General features: G+C 40.3%; 1 protein-coding gene across 1 annotated transcript in view; it reads left to right on the top strand.

Annotated features, from left to right (window-relative positions):
• Nucleotides 1-19,132, top strand: part of NCEH1 (neutral cholesterol ester hydrolase 1) — a 20,292-nt gene extending 1,160 nt beyond the window's left edge. Inside the window, exons 2-6 of the mRNA XM_009333605.1 lie at nt 7-219; nt 9,631-9,859; nt 11,731-11,800; nt 14,211-14,382; nt 15,870-19,132. Of these exons, the coding sequence (XP_009331880.1) occupies nt 7-219; nt 9,631-9,859; nt 11,731-11,800; nt 14,211-14,382; nt 15,870-16,487 (1,302 nt within the window). The 3' untranslated portion in view covers nt 16,488-19,132. The remainder of the gene's footprint in view (nt 1-6; nt 220-9,630; nt 9,860-11,730; nt 11,801-14,210; nt 14,383-15,869) is intronic.
• Nucleotides 19,133-21,367: the final 2,235 nt, after the last annotated feature.

Genomic DNA, 21,367 nt, shown 5'->3' with positions numbered 1-21,367 from the left:
GCACAGCCCTCCCGGCCCGGTCCCGGGGTCCCTGCTGCCCGAGGGGGACCCGGCGCAGCCGGAGAGCCGCGCCGCAGCCGGCGTTTTGTAGTTGGAGCCGAGGGGCGAGTCGCCAGCATCGCTGACACCCGCGTCTGCAGCGGGCTAGAGCGGGGGCCGATCTCCGCCGTACCGGGTCGTTACCGCATCCGGGAGGGGAAAATGGAATTAGGTTCGGATGTAACGCTCTGCCTCCCGAGCAGCAGCCGCTCCGGGCTGGGTCGCCCCAGGCTGCTCGTTGTTTCTTCCTGATCAGTAAATCAAGCGTGCGCGTTTTAGTAAAGCTGGCATCCAGTCTTCTCTTCTGGGTTTCACGGTGCAGATCTTACTAGGTGTGGTTTAGTCTGGTTTCCAACTTGCAGGCTTTTGGTCAAAATAAAGAATTAATGGTTTTTATTCTGGTGCATTAAGTATTAAAGAAGACATAGGGAAGCTGAAATATTAAACTGCCTTGATTTGGAATCGTATTACTGAACAAAACTCTGAATGCTTGATTTTGTCACAAGACACACATGACAGTTATGTCACTTCATGATGTCTCCCTCATTTTCTGCCAATATTTCTATGCTGACATGAAACAGATCAGAGATCACAAACTTTCTGATAATGGCTTTAGCTGTGAACTTTATTTTCTTCTAGGATGGTCTGATCTTTTACAAGGACTGATCAGTCGTGGTCAGGCCCGATGTAAGGTATTACGTATGTGAAAGTTGGTTTGGTTTTTTTTGTTTAATTTCCTAGCAGCATTTCAGTTTACTAAGTTGGTTCTGAAATGTACAAAAATGGGTACTTTGAGTGGATGACAGCATCAGCATATTCAAAAAGGGATTAAATGAATTAATGGACAGAGGGCCCATAAATGGATACCAAAAGGACTACATGGGAATGTACCTTCTATGTTCCTTATACAGTAATTGTGGATGCTGGGAAGCATGAGGAGAGTGAACCACACAGTGTCCAAACCTGTTTGCTTGTATAGGATAAAATCTGTTTGCTTGCATACCCTCCCACATGTCTGCAATGAAAATTATGCAGACATGGCCCACAACAGCTTCATTCTTCAGTAAAATCTATGGCTTGACGTTCCTTGCTCCATGTTGTTAACTCAAGTAACTGAACAGCAGGCACTCAGCTTGACCAAATTCATTGATGGTATGGACAGAAGGGCCATGATCCCCCCCCGCAGCATGCTGCCTGCAAAACACATCGTAACGGTTCAGCCAGGAACACCTGAATCAAGTCCATAACCTCTAGCTGAAGGAGACCTATCTTTAGAAAATCATATGACTGTAACTATATATATGTATATTGCTATTGGCTTATGTACACGTTGTTTGTTTATGTGGTATGTTGGGCATAGTCAGATGAATTCTGGTGCCTCTAGCTTAGAGGCTGAAGGGTGTCTCTTTTGGGATGTTCTAGAGGTCGTAATCCCAAGAGGAGCTGGCAGGACAAAGCCTGGCAGGTGGCAGCTGGAGCAAACTGGCAGGCAGGGCTGAGGTGCCCACATCTGTCATCTGTCAAAAGTCTTTCCAACACCGAGAGATAACACAAAGTCAGGAATAAATGACTGCCATTAAGACAGAACTGTGTGAACTGAAGCTAGGATTGTAAAAGTTAAGCTTGAGTATTTACTTTGTTAGACAGCTTTTGTGTGTGTATATAAAATAAAATGTATGTCCTTTTATAGAGCTCAGCTTCTCCTTTCTTCCTCTACTGGTTATTGCAAGACCAAATGGTTTAACATTTCTCTAAATGTGACCATTGAACTTTCACCCACTTCTGAATGTATTTTTCAGCTTGCTATTTATTACTTTCCTTTGTAGGTTTGATAGTAGACAGAAGTACATTTCTGACTTCAAAACCTCTGAAATATACTGTAATCCTTCTTTCCAAGAGCATGAAAGAAACTTCATGTGCTTCAAATACAATTAAGTGTCTTCTGCTTATGTTGAAATAGATTTGTGAAGACTCTGACAATTAAGCATGACAATTTCTTGTTAGGGATAATGTGTTTGTTTTCTCAGTGCATTAATAATCACTACCAAAAAAACATAATAAGGCTGTCACTGGCTTTCAGTGTAGTAATGATAAGGTTTTGCATTTCCATGTAGAGTTTTGTCCCAGTCAGCTACAGACTTTTTTACAAGCTTGGGACTGAGTCAGTGTCCTGGTTCAGCATGAGACACTTCAAATGTTTGAATATAATCACATGGTTAAAAAAATGCGTATTGCTTATAGGGCAGTTTCTGTGAGTAGGTTTCAAAACATACTACAGAAGGGGACCGATACTGTTATCCTAATCTTAAATTGGGGGGAACAGAGATAGGAAGAGATGGAGTGCCTTATCTGAGGTCACAAAAATTCCAGTGGTGGAGCTGGAAACTGAGCTGGGTTTTCAGAGCCTTGTTCCTGCGCCCTCTTTAATGTCCTGTGCTGCCCCAGAATGAAAACAGAAACTTAGACTTTAATAATATTCATGAATTGATGTGAGAGTGCTTAACTGAGAATGAGAGTAATTTGCCCCTTTCACCTGTCCCAAAATGGGACATGGTAACATTTTTACAGCAAACAGTGATAGAACACAATTTTAGATCAGAAATGAAAAACTACGTACATACATCAGAACTTGGCTCCACTGAAATTTGGACAACCACATAAAATTAATTATGGGATTGAGCCATGGACTAAACCATAGTTATTGTTTTACTTGGTGTCTGTCAAGAAGTGTCTAAAGCAACATTTCATAGTTCTGCTGTTAACAGCAGGATTGTTACAGGCATTTTTCACTCTTACTCTAACCCCTCTCCCTTATTGGAATAAAGAGAGCAGCATAGGTTTATTTAATAAGCCCTTTGAAAAAAGTTATTTCTGAACACCGTTGTCAAGATACTTGCTATTCTGGTGCACGGCAAGGAAGAAAGGATTTTTTCAAACTGGGACAGCTGTTAGCAGAGGTTTGGAAGGACAAATGGGTTGGCATAGAGGCCATCAGATAGACGCATATGGAAGAAGGCAGCCAGTTGTACAGGGGAGAAAACTATCCTCGTATTTGTTCTCATCAGCCAAGTGATTCCTTCATGCTTCTCTGCCACTCACTTGCTTTCGGAATAAAATCTAGGGCATGGGACATCAACATTCAGGATTAGAGAAAACAGTAATTAGTTCTTTCTAACATTTTAATATATATCTATCCATATATTTCAGAGTATGTGACTTATGGACAGATGTAAATCATAGTTGTAGCCAGCCAAGTAAGTTGTCGATGTTTTTGCATGCAAGAACACCGTCTTGGAATTGGTTTACGGTAAACCAGGTTGCTAGTTGTGGCGGCTAGGTCTCACAGCAGTGGCACCTGAGCAGAAACTGAACCACACTGGAAGTCCAATTTGCAGTAACAGATAACTTCTGTCTCTATCTAGTATAAAAGCAGATCATCATGGATGAATAGGTATATGCACAAAACCTTACCTTAAAGTGTAATCTAGTTTCTGCTTCTAATTAATAAACTGTAAAACAGTCTTGGCTTCTTTTCAGTTCTAAAGGAAATACATAAAACTAAGAGCACTTGCCTTTGAGGACTGTCTTTATATGACAGCATTAAAAATAGGTATTCTTTACTGGGCAATAATGCACCTGCATTAAGAAATGATTCTGTAAAATAAAAGAAAATAGACATTCACCTTTAAACAGGATAAACTGCCTGAAATGCACACAAAACAATATGCTAAATGGGGAAATGATCCTGTTTATTTTTCACTAATCTCTATTATTGACTACAGATACTGTAGTTGGCATTTTGGACTCTAATGTGTTTTGCAAAGTGATGGCCAAATTGAGGATCGTGACTGCATCTTTTAAGGTAGGAAGTTTAGTCTTAGACAGTTCAGTCTCCCAGTTCCAGCATCATGACTCATTTTAGTCATGAGTGAGATTTGGCGCAGTCTCAAGTAGTGTAGTATGAAAAAAGAGCCTTAGCTGTTTGCTTAATTCCTGATGCTGCCGAGGCCTGAAAGGTCAGTGCAGGACCTTTGGTCTGACCAGCTGTGAAGGCAGTAGAGGAAGCAGCTGATAGATTCAGCTCGGCTTTAGAGGCGCGCTGCCTTTGTGCGCTGTCTGAATGTGACCTGTTGCAATAATTTCGTGGCTAAAGGTCAGAGGTGTGAAGCCAGATAGTGTCAGCTTTGGAAGTCATACAAGGACAAAGAATCCCAATGCGCTGAGTACTGTTAGAGGTTAATAGACATTAGCAACAGAAAAACTTTTTTGGATTTTTTTTGTGATACAGAACACATGACTAATATAGACTAAAAGTCCATGAGGGAGGTAAGCATAGTAGCAGTGAGCATTTGAGGTTCTTCATGAAATTACCAGCTGAGGAGCCAATAGAAGAATCCTGATAGTTTAGGGACAGATATTGGTGATTAAAGGTGAAGTAATGGTGCCTCTCTAGAGCAGTTATTTGTTCATTCTGTCTGCTTTTTATCACAAACCTGACTCCTTTCTTCACTGGTTGAAAATTTTCTCCTACATCAATTAAATCTTTCAATATCTGGTACTCCTCACCAAAGAATTTACCAGGAGGAAGGTGGCAGTCTTGAACAGTTTAGTCTCTAGGGGGTCCCTGGGTTGTCCCTGCCTGAAAACCCCTGTTACAGGGATGTCCTGGTGAAAGAGAAGGAGGTTGTGGCTGTAGTGGTTGCTTTGCCTGACTTATTGGAGAGCTGGGGAGCATTACATGTGAGTGTAAATCACACCGCTGCCAAGGCAGCCATGGGTCATGGGTAGCCAACGGTCCCAAAATGAAAAGCTGCAATCAGAAATGAGCAATAGATTGTCAGTAGGGCTACTGTAATACGTTGTCGTGGTTTAACCTCAGGCGGCAACTGAGCACCACACAGCTGCTCACTCACTCCCCCACCCCCTGGTGGGATGGGGGAGAGAATCGGAACAATGCAGTTGCTCACCACCTGCCGACCGATGCCCAGCCAGTCCCCGAGCAGCGGCCCCCCCGGCCAGCTTTCCCCAGTTGATGTACTAAGCATGACGTTCCATGGTATGGAATGTCCCTTTGGCCAGTTTGGGTCAGCTGTCCTGGCTGTGCCCCCTCCCAGCTTCTTGTGCACCTCCAGCCTTCTCAGTCAGTAGAGCATGAGAAGCTGAAAAGTCCTTGACTAGTGTAAGCACTACCTAGCAACAACTAAAACATCGGTGTGTTATCAACTTTGTTCTCATCCTAAATCCAAAACACAGCACTGTACCAGCTACTAGGAAGACAATTAACTCTATCCCGGTCAAAACCAGGACATATGTCCACAGTGGTTATTTGCTGAATTGGTTCAAACATCAGCAAAATACTCAAGTTTGCCTCGCTAGCCTGCCTAGTCCTTCTCTCCTGGGGTCTTCCTGCTCATCCAGCTCTGCCTCGCTTCCCAGCAGCTGAGCTCTCTCAGTATGTGTCAGACCATTACTCAGTCCAGTCCATAATGCTGTGAAGTTCACCAGCCATGTTTCCCCAGTTACCTGTTCAGAAAACAAAAGTGTTTATTCAGATGGATGCATAAAGTTACATGGGAAAACTTTCGACTGTGACCCAGACTGAGTGATGTGCGGTGTCTGTGGCTGGCACAGCAATTCAGGGCTAATTGCCCACAGGGCTTTCATCTTTATACCATCTCCTCTTTTATGTGAGTGTGTCTTTACTTTTTCCTGTAGTCTCTTAATTTCCTCCTTGTCCTTTTGCTTTCTCTTGCTTTTCACTAGCTTTTATTATTACAGCACTGTCTTCTCTCCCTTTTCACCAGAGAACATCACTTTCTCTCTTCCACATGCATATACACACACACATAATTCCCCAATATATTTAAGTGCTATATGTGATAGCCTGTAACAGTCCTGCATGTTGTCACAGCAAGGGTGGTAAAAATCACTAATACCGGCAAAGATCAAACCAATTATTGCTCACATGAGATGACCAGATAGTTTTATAATGGATTTAAGGCCAGCTGTGGACTGCTGCCAAAAGGGCTGGTCCCATCCTTTCCCCCACTCCCTCTTTCCTGCCTTGGGTTATCAGTAAGATGGTGACCTGGCTGAAGTTTAATGCTGTTTCTCTGGTTTTGCTGGGTTCATGTTGAGCTGGTGCAGCAAGGTCATGCTCTGAGGCTTTGCGTTCGTTAGTGCCAACACGAGAAATGTGCCAGGGAAGCACAGCCAACATGATGGGCAGGTCTGCCCTTTGGGTGGTAATGTAGTCCTAGAAGAGAGTTAGCCAACCATTAAACGCATCTTCTTCTGCCAGTAGTTATATTACAGAGTGATAAGATATATCTATTTTAAAGATTTATTTATAGAGGGGAAAAAATAATTTTATTTGTAAGAACTTGTAAGAGGCTGTAGCGAGGTGCGTGTCGGTCTCTTCTCCCAAGTAACTGGCGATAGGACGAGAGGAAATGGCCTCAAGTTGCGCCAGGGGAGGTTTAGATTGGATGTGAGGAAAAATTTCTTTACTGAAAGAGTGGTTAAACATTGGAACAGACTGCCCAGGGAAGTGGTTGAGTCACCATCCCTGGAAGTATTTAAAAGATGTGTAGATGAGGCGCTTAGGGACATGGTTTAGTGGGCATGGTGGTGTTGGGTTGACGGTTGGACTCGATGATCTTGGAGGTCTCTTCCAACCTTAATGATTCTATGAACTTTGGACAAGACTAGCTCTTTGCCAGCAAAAAGTGCCATCCTGATGCCTTATAAATGACAACCAAATAGGCTGATTAGATAAATATACTTCCAAAGAATCTGTATGATAAGTGCTTGGCAAAAAAACTGCCTATGCCTACCAAAAAAAATTAGGACTGTTGCATCTGTGCCCTGGTGTACAAAGCATCTCTTCCAGGTTTTTAGATTCTTGGAAAGAATCTATTGGGGGGGGGGAAGAATGAAAACATGTGATGACCTGCGGATGGCCACAGTGCTCTGTGGGTTAAAGAACAGGGCAAAACACTTCTCAGTAAACAACACTAACTAGCCTTGAAAATAAAACATTTCTGATTCCAGGGAACATGTGGTAATCTCTTCTACAAAGAATGTGAACTAAAGGGGGAGAAAGCTAAAATGGGACGTCTATTGCAACACAGTCAGGCTAAAAAAAATGTACAAAACCATTGTTTTCCCTGGCAGTATTTCTAAAATTGATGCCCAGTGGTTACCTTCTGTGGGAGCCTCCATGGGGCACACAGAGGATCAGATTTTTAGCTGGTTACATCAGTGGCAGCCCAACAAATTGTCTGCCAAATAATTAATAGATGTATTGCTCTTCAGATTTCAAACTCGAACTGGGTTTTTCTGTGGGAATTTTTAAGTAATGGTGGGAGAAAAGAATGATCTGAAATTCAGAGATACAGACAGCCTTGTGATTTCAGCATTTCTTCCCACCAGGTGGATACTTTGTGTTTCTTCTCCCAGAGAAAAGCCTTGCAGTACAAAGAAAAGGTATTCCATCCAAAAAGCAGCAAACATCTTAAAATTTTGATTCCCACCAAACTATCTCAGCAGGGTGACGTTACCGCAAGTTAAAGCAAGAAAAGAAAGCAATTTTTGTAAATTCTTGTTTTGGAAGTGGATTCCTCTCCCCGCTCACATAGCAGCCCATTGTACTTGCATAGACTTTTTTGGGAAAAATTTCAAGAACTGTCTTTTTCTACAGCAACCTGCAGTGGAAGTGGGGCTGTGCAGTGCCTTTTCTATACAGCACCTGCCTGAAAGCCAATATTTCATTTTCCTTACATTCAAACTAATGATAACAGATTAAAAAGTTACATGTAAGGAGCTGGGGGTATAGACCTAAGGAGGCAGATATTCTGTGGCATGGTTGCTGCTGAATGCTTTGAAATTTGCTTTTCCTCTGGAGGTGTGTGTTTGCCTCCATTAGCCCTCCCTTCACCGTGAGCAGGCACTCCTGCCAGAGAAGCTGAAACTTGGCACTAAAAGTGGCTGCGAAAATGGTACTGCAGAAGTACAGTAAAGAAACCCAAGTCAAGAAAATGAGATAGTTGTCCTTGTGAACAGGTAATAGAAACCAGAAAGGCACTGTGAAACTCTTATTTGCAAAATCATGTCTGTCATGAGGAACCAGACTTGGCTTCCACTTAGTTTTTGTACAGGTTAAACTAGGGCAACTGTCCGTTCTTCACAACGTGAACGCGGTCAGACCGGTGCCTGGGTGACCCTGCTCTCCCAGGTGTCAGCACCTTTAATTCATACTAGCAGGTTTGCGCTGTACTGGTGGTACCAGCAGAATTAAAACAGTAAAACAGTTGTGTGTAGACAAGCTGCACGGCTCCTAACAGTACACTTTTTCTTCCAAGTATCTGTTACCTGTATGTAAAATAAAAGGTCACCGCTGACAGTTTTCTTTATGGTAGTGGTCCTAAAGATATACATTAGGCATATGTATTAATTTTAACTCCCAACTTCATTGCCTTGACTGAGAAAGTTGTACAAAAGGCTTAGCTGATTATCCTATTTCTAGCCTTCATTGCTAGGATAGAGATTAACTTTGCAAAAGGAGAAAGATGCCTACTACTTTTTAATGGCCAGTCTCAACATCGTAGTCCCTGCAGTCCTTTGGCTTACCCTTTGCCGCCCCTTTTGTACCAGCTAGGGAATAGGAACAAGTATGCATTACAAATAGTGTGCGAGTCATATGTGGGGAGCAGGTCGTAACCATTTAGGCTGGAGGAGTGCCTTGGATCCCAGTACTGTTTGCTGAGAGAAACAGGTTCAGGGCAAAGTTTAAAAATTAAACATAAAAATCCTGGATAGCCAAAGGGGATAAAATCTCTCTCCTTCTACCATAAGGGGACAGAAAGAGCAGATCGTTCTTCATTTTTTTGTAGTGTTTTACACACCCGCACAAAAGAAGTAACGCGCTTTAGTGTCTGGGGTTGGGGAAAAAAAAATAAATCACTAACCTGCCATGGTTCTTGGATAGCATCTCAGATCCTTCCCAATTCAGCAGGTAAATACAGGACAAGCCAATAAAGAAGCATTATATTCCTTTGAGACCATTCCTGTTTTCAAATTTCTTTGCAATCCTTGAGAACTTTCTTAATTTGTAGGTGGAAAGACTTATGCTTTGGGGTGGAACAAGAGAAATACTTTGCATTTTTGATACATACCACTACAAAAATTTCGCCTGTGCGGTATTGCCCTCTGCTGGCAATGGTCCGCGGAGCTTCACAAGTCCCACAGTGGAGCACGCTGGTGAGGTTCATCTCCTTTTGGAAGTGTCTTTCAAAGGCAGCGATCTGAGTGCTCATTCACAGTTGTCTTGATCCACGTAGTGCTCGTGGTTTGATTTATTTTGACAACAGAGAATCTTTTATGGACAGGGTTTTGTTTTAATACAGCTTTAAAAGTATTAGAGGTCTTAGATAATCATTCATTTTCCAGTGAATGTTCTAAGAATCCATATTCATTTTCATATAGGACCTGCCCTTTGAAGACGGTTGCATTACACATCAGTGCAGTATCATATGATATGCTCTGAAGTAACAGAAATCTCCTTTTTTCTTTTTTCTTTTTTTTTCCTAGTGTCACCTGATACACTATCTGAGACTCAGCCATCACCTGATAGTTCTGAATTACTTGATTTGTACCTTTGACAAGCTGAAGTCTGTCTCCTCTGAAGACATTAACATCACGGATGCTATTTTTGATGGTGTGGAAGTCAGAGTGTTTGAACCTCCTGCAAAGCGAGATGAAAGGCTCAAGCGCAGCGTTGTTTACATCCATGGAGGGGGCTGGGCCTTAGCAAGTGCAAGTATGTGTCTGCCAGTAATTAAATAGGATTCTGGTCTGGTTTTCTCCTAGCGGAAGCCAAAAGCTGTTTTTCCTGCCAGGGGTGACAATTTTGCTAAGACGTACCTGAATTCAGCAGTAACTGTCTCCACTCGATCAGCTCTAAGGAGGGAGGGGAAAAATATTGTGAACACACAGCAAAAATGCATATCTTATCTACACATGAGTTGTAAAAGGACCAAAAGGTTAATTTTGTTACATCCTGAGAGGACAAAATAGCTTATTGTTTAAATTCCTGGGATGCCTGGATGGGCTGTTTGGGCCAGTCCCCCGTTTTCTATGGTCCTGTGCAAATGTCGATCCTTGATGATCAGGATCCAGTATAAGGGTTTTGCCCCATTTTCACACAATAATTAGTAGAAGAGTGGGCTGAACAACACTGCATGTAGCAGCATTGCTAATGTTTGGCTCTTAAATAACGCATACGTGGGAATACGTGCTGCTGATCACAGACAACAGACAGTGTGATGAAGGAAATGGGTGGAGGTCGGTGCCCGTCCCATGGCTTGGCCCCCTCCCTTAGGGGACCACTGCCACCACTAGCAGCAGTTACCTTGAAAATTAATGCTATTTACTCCAATTAACTTGGAAGCCACAAACATGATCAGAGAAAGCAAGGTATAGCTATAGACAATGGTAAGTTAACCACTGATCCTTCCATGTCATACAGGAGGAGAAAAGCCTTGGGAGGAGAAAGGGCGTGTGGTTCTCATGGCTGCCCCGAGATCCAGATCCGATAGCAGTCTTCCCCCATTTCCTTCCCCATTGCTCCTGAGATGCCATGAAGTCCATACAGCCCTGATGCATTCTGTGGCCTCATCTACAGAAAAAGAACATTGATGGGGTTTTCCAAAACGTTCCAAAACAAAGACTGTATTGATTGCATTTGGACTATGCATGTATAAGTCACTTAGACCATGATTTAAGAGAGATTTAGGTTCCAAAAATAACTGTAAAATCTGTCCTTTGTGTGCCTTTGGAAATCCCAGTCTCTTTGTCCTATAGCAGTTAAAAATATTGCTCCTCTTCCTACAGAGGAACTGTGCTTTGAGATGGGTTTTCTTAGGCCTGCCTAAGGGATGTTTCTTAGTGTCCTGCCCACCTCATTTGTTCTGTAACAGTTTGCATATGACTCTTGTTGTGCAGAAGTTTATATTAAATTACTGCGCTTTGTTTGGATGACTATAACTCAGCTATGTCAGATGCTATCTTCGAGTCCAAGATGCAGAAGTTAATGGCACAAATGTTACAGCTAAATATTAAATTCTAAGACTAGATACTTTAGAAAACGCTTAGTGTCTTAGTATATTTTATAGTACCGGGAACCAACGATGAAGTAACTGGAAAGGAATAAAATTAAAGAAAATCAGTCCTGATAAACTGATAAATAGCATAGCTGTGATTTATCCTCCCTTAAATGAGTAGTTCAGTTGATGCTAATAGGGCAACTCATTTGAATCAAAGCAATGCATGCTATAATAAAATGAACAACAAGCAGTGACTCATACAGTGATAACTGTCTCTGGATGCTAATGCCCCCAAGCCACTGGGTACCTTAAATTTTGCCCAACTGAGAGAATTGTGATAGGTGGATGAAATGACATGCGCCAAGTCACCAAGAAACATATGAGAAAGAAAGCAAGCATTAGACTGCAGGACTTCTTAAGGCATGAATTATACTCGTTCCACTACAATATGTATTTGGCACTTTATTGCAAGCTGATCTCGTTTACTTTGCTTATATTTGTATTATGTCTTTATATTTTCTGAGAAGGGTTACGTACGGATTTGCAACTATTGACATAAATGGACTCTCATGTCCTTTCATTCCAGGAACAAGCCTTTATAACAATCTCTGCAGAATCATGGCTGAATCTCTCAACGCTGTCGTTGTCTCAGTTGAGTGAGTAATCTAAAACTAATCGAGTAATTTTAAAGTGTTAGAAATATGTAACGTAGTTCTTATAGCTTTTCCCTTTTTACTGGCTTGTGTATAAGGCTTTAACTTGGACAATAATTCTCTTTACCAGTCTGATATTTTTACCCTTTTAAAATTACAACAAATTGGAATGGTATCGAAAATTCATTTGGGTTTCTAATTACTTTAGAGGTCATTTTAGAAGGCAGAAATGTGGGAAAAGAGAGTAGCACTTAATTCAGTTGGATAAATACTAAAATGCAAATTTTAATGCATCTTGCAATTGTATCTACATGTACGGAGTGCAGCTAAAACCTGAGATCACTCAAGTGCCAAGTTATGATTCTGTAAATACTTGGGAACTTTAAAAACAATCAAACAAAAACCCTAAACACATTTGGACATGATATATACCTGAAGGAAGGCTGAACCACATCTCTGTGCCTCCTCATGTAGCAAGAGGGACTTTTCCCATCCTCAGTGGCCACTCCCACTGCTGCAAGTCATATTTTATATATATATTAAAAATATATGAAATATTAAAATATATATATTAACCCCCCCTGAAGTCTGTCAATAAACCACAGTTTCTAAGTCATATTGAGCAAGGGTCTGCGACATAAAAATTATGAAATCATTTTACCCCTGCTCATTAGCCAGAATACACCGTGGAGCCTGGCAGTTTCCTGCTGCTCTCTCAATCTCCCACTGTTCCAGTCATCTCATTTAAGCCTTGTACTCCACTCAAGCGCAGAGGACTGCAGGGGTGCCAGACAACAGAGAAGCAGGGCTGCTTTTTTAACTAGCTGAACAATTCCAAGGTAAACAAACCTCTCAACTAGCTAACTACATTACCTAGATGACTCCAACTTGATTGGTACTTTTCCCATCCTTATTGTCAACGTTAATATTTTCTTTTGCAAACCCAATCACTTGATATAACTACTCAAGTTTCCCACCTGCAGTTGATTACATACCAAGCTCTGTGATCTAATTGCAGCTTAATTATATGGAGTTGATGTTATACACATTCAATACTTATAGCGCACTTTAAAGGGCCGCTTTTTTTTTTTTACTTCTTTGTTGCTTATTAGTAGAAACAATGAACAGTAAGAAAGCAGCTGTTGGTTATTCCAGACGAGCAGCGATCACCGTATTGAAAAGTTCCTTATTATTCCTTTTCTGGTTTATGGTGGTATAATTCTGCCTGTTTCTCTGAGTTATTGTTTACCTCTTCTCCTTAGCCATTATATCTTTCAGTCAAGGCATTTGTACTCAATTAATGAAGACTAATTAGATTTCTCATTGGTTTAATTGCACGTCTCGCTTTCATGATATATGCACCGTCTGTTACCCAGTTTTGCAAGGAGTTCCCAAAGGACTTTCTCATATTCCTTTGTAGTTGATGCAATATATAGATTGCTTTCTGAAAGTAGGTCAGATTTGGAGTTTGAAACACTTTTCATGTAACCTAAGTTTAAAATTTATTCTGCATATGAAACTTTTTTTAGCTTAGATTCTGAAGAAAATATTTTGAATCAGAAAACTGGATTTTATTTTGCTTGTTTTGCTCGGCTCTACTGAGAAAATGTAAAATCTGTTGATTGAAAAGCTACAAACAGAAGACATGCTTTGTACCATAAGGCCTAGTAACAACTCTTAGATTACAAATTATTCAGTAAACATGAACAGACTTCTCCTGCACTGTTATTTAGAAAGTGAGAAAATCTCATGAATGGGACTCAGCTGCTGACTCTTCCTGGGCAGACTGTTTGCTCTCTGTGCCTCAGTCTCTCCACCTGTGCAATGGGTATATTCCTGCTCCACTCCTCGATAAAGAAGAGGAATTACTGAATCTGTTGCATTGGAGCAAATTGATATTCACTGTTTGGCTATTGTTCATTTCATGGCACAGAGGTATAGCGAGGTTCATTCTCTCCTGAGCATAGGTAAATTCGGGAAACAGAACTGCTTAGCTGTTTGGCTCTGTGGAATCCGTTGGTCGTATGTGACTTACTCTCCCTTGTACTAGTTAAGGTGGGGATTTGGATCAAAACCAACCTGATTGTAATGACTCCCTTGCCAAGGGTGTTTTAAATATTCATTTTTATATGTCTGATGAAATCCTCTATTGGGAAATTCTAGGAAAGTGCTGCACAATTTTATACTATCTTGTCATTAGTCATATCTAGTGGGTTCATATTAATCTTTCAGAATTAGAGCATTAATTATAAGATTAAGTCTTACAAAAGTATTACACACCTCATGTTTTTCCCGTAATATTTATCCTAATGAAATAGTTATTTGCCATTAAGGAATACCTGATATCACCTATTAATGCTGAAAGAGAGGTACAGCAACGGTAATAATTGTCTCTCATATCTTTTCTTTGTAGATACAGGCTGGTACCAGAGGTGTGCTTCCCCGAGCAATTCCATGATGCTTTTCGTGCTACTAAGCATTTTTTGCAGCCTGATGTCTTAGCTGAGTATTCAGTTGACCCAAGCCGAATTGCAATTTCTGGCGATAGTGCAGGAGGAAATTTGGCAGCTGCTGTGTGTCAGCAGGTAACATCCAGTGTCTGTTATGTATTACACTATGACAATCCCTAATTCAGTGATGCATATAGGTTGACAGATTCTTTGTGCTGTGTCATCACAAGGTGATGTGCCAACCCTAAAGACAGAATGGTAGAAAGCCAGCATCTAGTCACTTTACCGAAGAAAAATGAGTCAATCACGATATGAATCACATAGCTTGCAATGTCTTACTACAGTTACGAGTTGTTATGGGCCAGATTTTAAGAGCAAGTAGCTAAATGACTTTTTTTACCCCTTTTGCTGGTGAATTCTTTATTTTTCTAAGTAGGTAACTAACTACACGTGTAATTTCTCAATTTAGCTTCCTATTTTTAGATGCTCGTCTCTGAAAATATATTTTTATTTCTTTCAAATGAAGGACAAACTATACAATAAATGAAGCTTAATTCTTCTATTAAATTGTCTTCCTGTAGCATTTTGCAATTTTAAGGAAATTTCTTCTGTGTATCTGCAGTTTAAATGTAATCTGAATTTAATCTAGTAAAGATTTTAAAGGCAGCCTGGGGCAAGTAATAATATTTTTCATGGTTGAGTGAAATATTATTATTAGCTTTTTGTATTGCCATAACCATTGGTGATGAGAAAGCAGATACCATGTCCAGGCAACTAATTATCATGACAACCTTGCACTATTGAATTAGGGTGAAAAAATGAATAAGGGACAATTACACTAAAGTTTCAATATCAAGGACTGATGAACATGATAGTACCATGTTTTGGAAGCAGCATTCCTAATTCGTTTCCCTGATGCATAATTCTTTTTAAATCAGTGATGTAGGACTGTTTCGGGGAGAGGTTAAATACACTAAGGTTCTTCAGCCTGAAAAAGAGACAGACAAGATGAGATATGATAGAGAACTGTGTATCTTGTGTAGAAGATGAAGCAAAACTCGTGTTTGCTGATTCTTCCAGAAAAAGATTAGGGGGCACCAAATGTATAATTGGTAGGCTCAAATCAAATGCAGATGGCAGGTTCAAGTCAAACACAGAGAGGTGCTTCTGTACATAGTGAGCCTTTGCTAGAGAAAACTGTGGAAGCCAACAGTTTGCATATGCGCAAAAAACCAATTAGATAAATTCATGGAAGAAAAATCCATGAAAAACTGTTAAAAGCAAGAATAGCTCCTTTGATTCAGGAAGACCTTCAGTTGCAAATTGTTAAACTGGGAACTGTGTTAGCTAAATGCCACTTTACAATTATTTTTTTTTCTTCTTACACCTTTCAACTTCTGCCAATGATTTCTGTTGGAGGCAGGATACTGGATGGCCATCCTTACAAGAGAAGAAAAAGATCAGGCTGCTAATATTTCAGCCAAAAGAGCGACATTACCTGCATAAGAACAGAATTCAGCCTAAAAATTGTCAAATGAGTGGTGGCTTATATGAATTTAAGGTTGATATTGTAATGTTTATTTTTTTTATAATCCCAATTCTATCCTATATTCTTCCCACAGCTTAGCAAAGATGAGCATTTGACCATCAGACCAAAACTGCAGGCCTTAATTTATCCTGTCCTTCAGGCATTTGACTTCAATACACCTTCTTATCAGCAAAACATGAATATGCCCGTTCTTCCTCGTTATGTCATGATCAACTATTGGATAGATTATTTCAATGGTAACTATGACTTGGCTCACTCACTGCTGATTAACAACCACACTGCTCTTGACGTTGGCCAAGCTGTCTCTTTCAGAGGACGTCTGAACTGGACATCTCTACTACCTTCATCGTTCAAAAAGAACTACAAGCCTGTAATACAAACCACAGGCAAGGCTGAAATCATCCAGGAGATACCAGCTCTGCTTGATGTACGAGCAGTCCCACTCCTTGCAGAAAATGAAACTCTGCAGCTGCAGCCGAAGACTTACATCCTGACCTGTGAGAATGACGTCCTGCGAGATGACGGGGTGATGTACGCCAAACGCCTGGAGAACGCCGGTGTGGAAGTCACGCTCGATCACTTCGATGACTGCTTTCATGGCTGTATGATATTCACCATTTGGCCTACTGATTTCTCTGCAGGCATTCAGACCAGAAACAGCTATATAAAATGGCTGGATGAAAACCTCTGAAGAAAGAGACTCTCTAGAAGACACAGAGTACTCAACTCTGGTGTCGGTTCTTGCAAAAGAGCAAACAATGAAAAAGTGCACTTTTCCAAATTCAGACTTCATCCATTCAGCTGCAGCTGCTGGGGGTTACAGACCACTAACTACAGCATTTACTAGCTCATTTGGCCTTGCCCAGCAAAGTATTTTGAGAAATACTTTTTCAAACTTTGATTCCCCGCCCCCCCCTTCTTTCAGATGATAATTGCCAAACATAAACAAGTGTTGAGCAGGGAGATCAGCATTCCTGTAGCATTCTTAACTGGCTGCAACTTTCAAGCTTTGACTCTTAATTGGGCACAAGGGCCACGATTTTCAAATGATGTGAGGTAAAGCCAAACACCTACATCTACATCTGAATATGTAAAAATGGGAGCTAGTTTTCAACAGTGGTGAGCACTTGATGTCAAAGAAAGCGTAAGCGCTCTCACCTTTGACAGCAGAGCTATGCATTTGAATGTCAAGCATGGATTTAGGTGTTGGCTTTCAGGCACATAGACAAATGGCTCATTTAAATTTAAAAAAAAAAAAAGTTCTTCTAGGCAGTTAAGATGTTGCTAGACAAGTCTCCTAGCAAAACATGTAATTCAGCTTTGGAATTTGATCTTTATTGCCTTTTAGTTATTTATATTTTATAAAAGCACAGGACTAAATATATTTTCAATAAAAAGTATTACAGCATACATACAAATACATAGGATAAAATGCTATGTGTAGCAGCAGAATGCAGGTTGTTTATGTGAGCTTCAAAGCTGACTACTTACTTGGCTAAAGAATGTGACTTCGGCAGTGTTTAAAGCCTCAGCTTCATGACCTCCTAACAGAAAATACTGAGAGTACTAAAAAAAAATCTACTATGTGGTTTGCACTAATGTTTGTAATAATAGTAGTTTTTGTTCATTGACTTTTCTTTTGTGCTTGTAGTGTTTATTATATTTCATGCTTCCTGGAAGGAGGGAAGCAAGGAAATAGAAGTGGGCTCTAATCTATATGGAAGATTTAAATCTGAGCTTTGCAGCTAAACTTTGTCTTGGAGACTGACCCAAAACGCTAGGTAAGATGATCTCACTGTTGTGCAACAAATCTCTACAGTTTGAGCCAGTCTGTAAATTCCAGACAAGCAGGACAGGGAAGTGAAACAACTTGCGGCAGTGTATATTGTCCAGGATGCTTACTGCTTGCAGAAATGAAGGTTGTGTCAAAAGCCCAGTGTTTCTAGGCAAAGAGGAGAGAATGGCTGTCCCACGACTAAACTAGTGGATTAAATTCATCCTCAGCTTTACCACAGACTTCCTGTGGGACTCCAGGAGAATAACTTAATCTCCTTACGCTTCACTTTCTTCTTCTGCAAGAGAGGGAACAGTAATTTCCTACCTCACAAAGGAGCTGTGAAGCTGAATCCACAGGTGTTGGTGAAGCACACGGATGTGACGGTGACTGGCAGGCACTGAACAGCTCCCGTAGCTTTTGACTTTCCATCCTTCTCTAACAGCTGGCTGGGAGCAGCCAGCCCCATGGTGGGGGGTGCTGCTAGACTGCGGGTCCTCCTGGGCAGTTAGCTCATCTCTGTCCTGGCTCCTGTGAAAGTACCGTAAGGTGAGGCTTCTTGGCTGTTGGGAGATCATGACAAAGGCAGTTTCATTGGAGCATTTCTTATGGCAGGATTCTGAAAAGTTCTTTAAAAAAAAAAAAAAAAGGCACTGGTAGATCAAACTGCCTTTTATCATTTAAAATATGTACAGACCAGTCCTCTTTCACTGGTATTTAAATAAGAGAATGGCTTGGCTGAATCACTGCTTCCTAAAAACATCAGGTTGTTAATGTGGCTGTATGTATTAAGAAAAGCTATTAATGAGACAAGGCCTCGATGTAGACTCAGTCATGCAGGCTGAAACTCATTTCTGGGCATAGGTTCACACAGAGGTCACAAGCCAAAGCTTTTTCAACAGTGGCTCAGATTCTTCTTGTTACAAAGACTCAGTGGAATTAGAGCGGCCGAGTGACAATCTGAATCAGAATAAATTTCGGCCAAGATATCCAGTTAACACTGTGGAAGAATTCAAACTTTTTTTCTGGATTTAAACCCTCTTTCCTCCTTTTCCCCCATAAACAGAACTTCAGTTGATATAGTTTACACTTAAAACAGACAGCAACCAAAGGTATGTCCATTCTAAAGACAAATTACTAATCTTGAAGAAGGGTCTGCTCCAGCGTCCTTTCCACTGTATGGAGACAGCTCCATGTACTTCACTTTAGACCATGACTCACGAAGTAAAAAAATATCGTTACGCTGAGTTGTAACAACAGGCTTCTTCCTGGTTTTCCCACTTAAAGAGTAAACCCATGTCAGAAAAGATGTAATTTATATCCACCTGCCGTCATTAAAAGATAATAGGAACTATAGTACTGAGAAAAAAGTGGTTAATGTTCCTATAAATTCTATAATAATTAAGTTTGCCTGAGAGCTGTCTGCAAAGCTTTAGATCAGCATTTGTTTATATCTAAGTTATAAATATCTGCTAGGAAACTATAATATAATTACTGCTCATTTGTTTTTTTTTTAACTGAAATGAAATGGAGAGCTGGAATATATATTGATGGAGTCAGTTGTAAATTTCCTTCATGCACTGAAGCACATTAAAGTCTTGGCACAAGAAATGGTAGTAAGTATATAACTGGACTGAATGTGTTTACTAAGTCACCACCAGCTTGATGCGACATCCAAGATCACAGCACAACTTGGATGAGATATTACAGTATTAACTAGTTCTGTCAAAATATCTTGACTAGTTTTATCATTCAGCTATATGGTTTAAGTACATGATAGCTGCAAAGATATGTGACAGATCCTGAAATGGACGGATTAAAGATAAAATGGACGGATTTAAGATAAAAAGAGGTCTGAGTTCCAGGTATAAAAAAGCCTTTTAGTATATAGCCACACAAGACACGATTAAAATTCAGTGTAAACCTTGAAGTAAGTGTTAGTCCAAATTCAGCTTTCCTCCTACTTTGCTTTGTTTTCCTTTGCATGCAGTTTCCGTGCCTGAAGTTGAAAGTTTAGGGTTGTTTCCAGCTGAGCTGCTGCAAGCTCCTAGAACCAGAGCACTAACTCAGCTGAGAGCGCAGCCGGGGCCGGCAGGCATGGTTACAGAAAGCTGATACCTGATAGCAAGAGATTAAGATTAATCAGTGTTACAACACCTCGATTTGTTCATGTGTTTACTCCTACATCTCCTGAAGTGTTTCCTCGGGCATACCCAGCACCTTCATTCCTTGGCTATTTCACAAAGCAGTTCAGGGCACTTTGCATGTTGTAGGATCAGATCAAGTATTTGTAACAATATTTCACCTGTGCACAGTAAAAAGTTAGTCTTCTAAAAGAAGATAGTCAATAAATTTGTTTACTTATCTCTCTTCACGAAATCAACAAGTGTGGCTAACTACTTTTTGAAGATTGCCTTTTTTTTCCCCCATTCCTACAGTTAGACACTATCTATCCATTGCAAGAATATCTTGTTCCTGATGGCCGTCAAAGCATTCAAATGTAAGCTTTAAAAAAAAAAAGCTCACGTAACAGAACCTATAGCCGTTTGTATCCTACTTTCGTAGACCTAGGAACTATATTAGCAGGTCCCCAGTATTTTGGCCGATATTCACAGGAATAAATAGAGGTTTTGTCTCCCTAGCTTAAGACTTCTTAAAGGATGGGTGTTCGGCATTTCTGAAAACTCAGACCTGTTTAAAGATGTTTCATGGTGCATAGAAATCATTAATAACTTGAATTTCCTAACCTTCATCTAAGTGATTCCAAAATTGCATCCCTAGCCAAAGCAGAAGGGCCATTGTGGGTTTAAGTCCTACAAACTAAAAAGAAATGCTTTATCTTTAAAACATTATTTTGTAGTGTTTGGGCCTCTATATTTTTTAATTAGGTGCATCATGGGTATATTTTTTAATCTTTTACTAAACTTTATTAGAAACTTTTTCAAATAAACATATTAGAAGTAAGTTAACCTGTCTTAAACCTTTTAAGCTGCTATGATCTGTAACAATGATGTTGAAAAAACCAAAACCAGCTGCTTTAATGTTTTCTTATTTATGATGTTTAAAACCCCAAAGTACAACATACTTGATGAATGCATTCAATATCTTATGCATGACCGGGTTTTTTTGCTTCTTTCCCAGTGCAGGGGAAAGATCTTGTAAGATCTAATTAGCAACTGTGATTGAAATGTGCTATCAAAATGAAGAACAAATAAATAAAGTGAAATATATCTGTGGTGGTTTGGGTTTTTTTCCCCAGATGTACAACATTTCCAATTTGAGTTTTCACTTAGCAGAGGTCAGTGAAACAAACGGGAGACCTCAGAGTTCCTGAAGAAATGCTGAACCAAAGCCAAGGTGGTTGTTTTCAAGGCAGGAAACATTGCCTATGTGTCCATGCTCTGCGAGGGTGACCTCTTCTTACCTCATTTCTGCCAAATGATTAATGGTGACCACATTTGCTGGCATTGAATAGTGGACGATACCTGCACTACTGCTGTTCCCCTCTTTCAAGATAGATAGTGGAGCCTGTGTTCTCCATTCTGATCTATAAACACATTTTTAGATGTTTAGAGATTATTTATATGTTTGAAATCTGTTTTAGCCAGTGAAAGTCCTAGTTTCATTTTCATTCCTATTTGCTTTCCTTTCACATTCTTTCTTTCTCAGCTGCTACTCGTTTTCTTCCCCTGCTCTCATTTATTAATGGTCATACCAGCATTACTTTTGAAATATCCTAATGTGGGGGTTTGCCATCTTGTCCAGCAGGGTCCTGAGAATTTCACAGAATATAAACT

This window comes from Pygoscelis adeliae, unplaced genomic scaffold (assembly GCF_000699105.1).
Source record: "Pygoscelis adeliae isolate BGI_AS28 unplaced genomic scaffold, ASM69910v1 Scaffold220, whole genome shotgun sequence".
Lineage (NCBI taxonomy): Eukaryota > Metazoa > Chordata > Aves > Sphenisciformes > Spheniscidae > Pygoscelis > Pygoscelis adeliae.
This window is presented reverse-complemented; position numbering and strand designations above follow the sequence as displayed.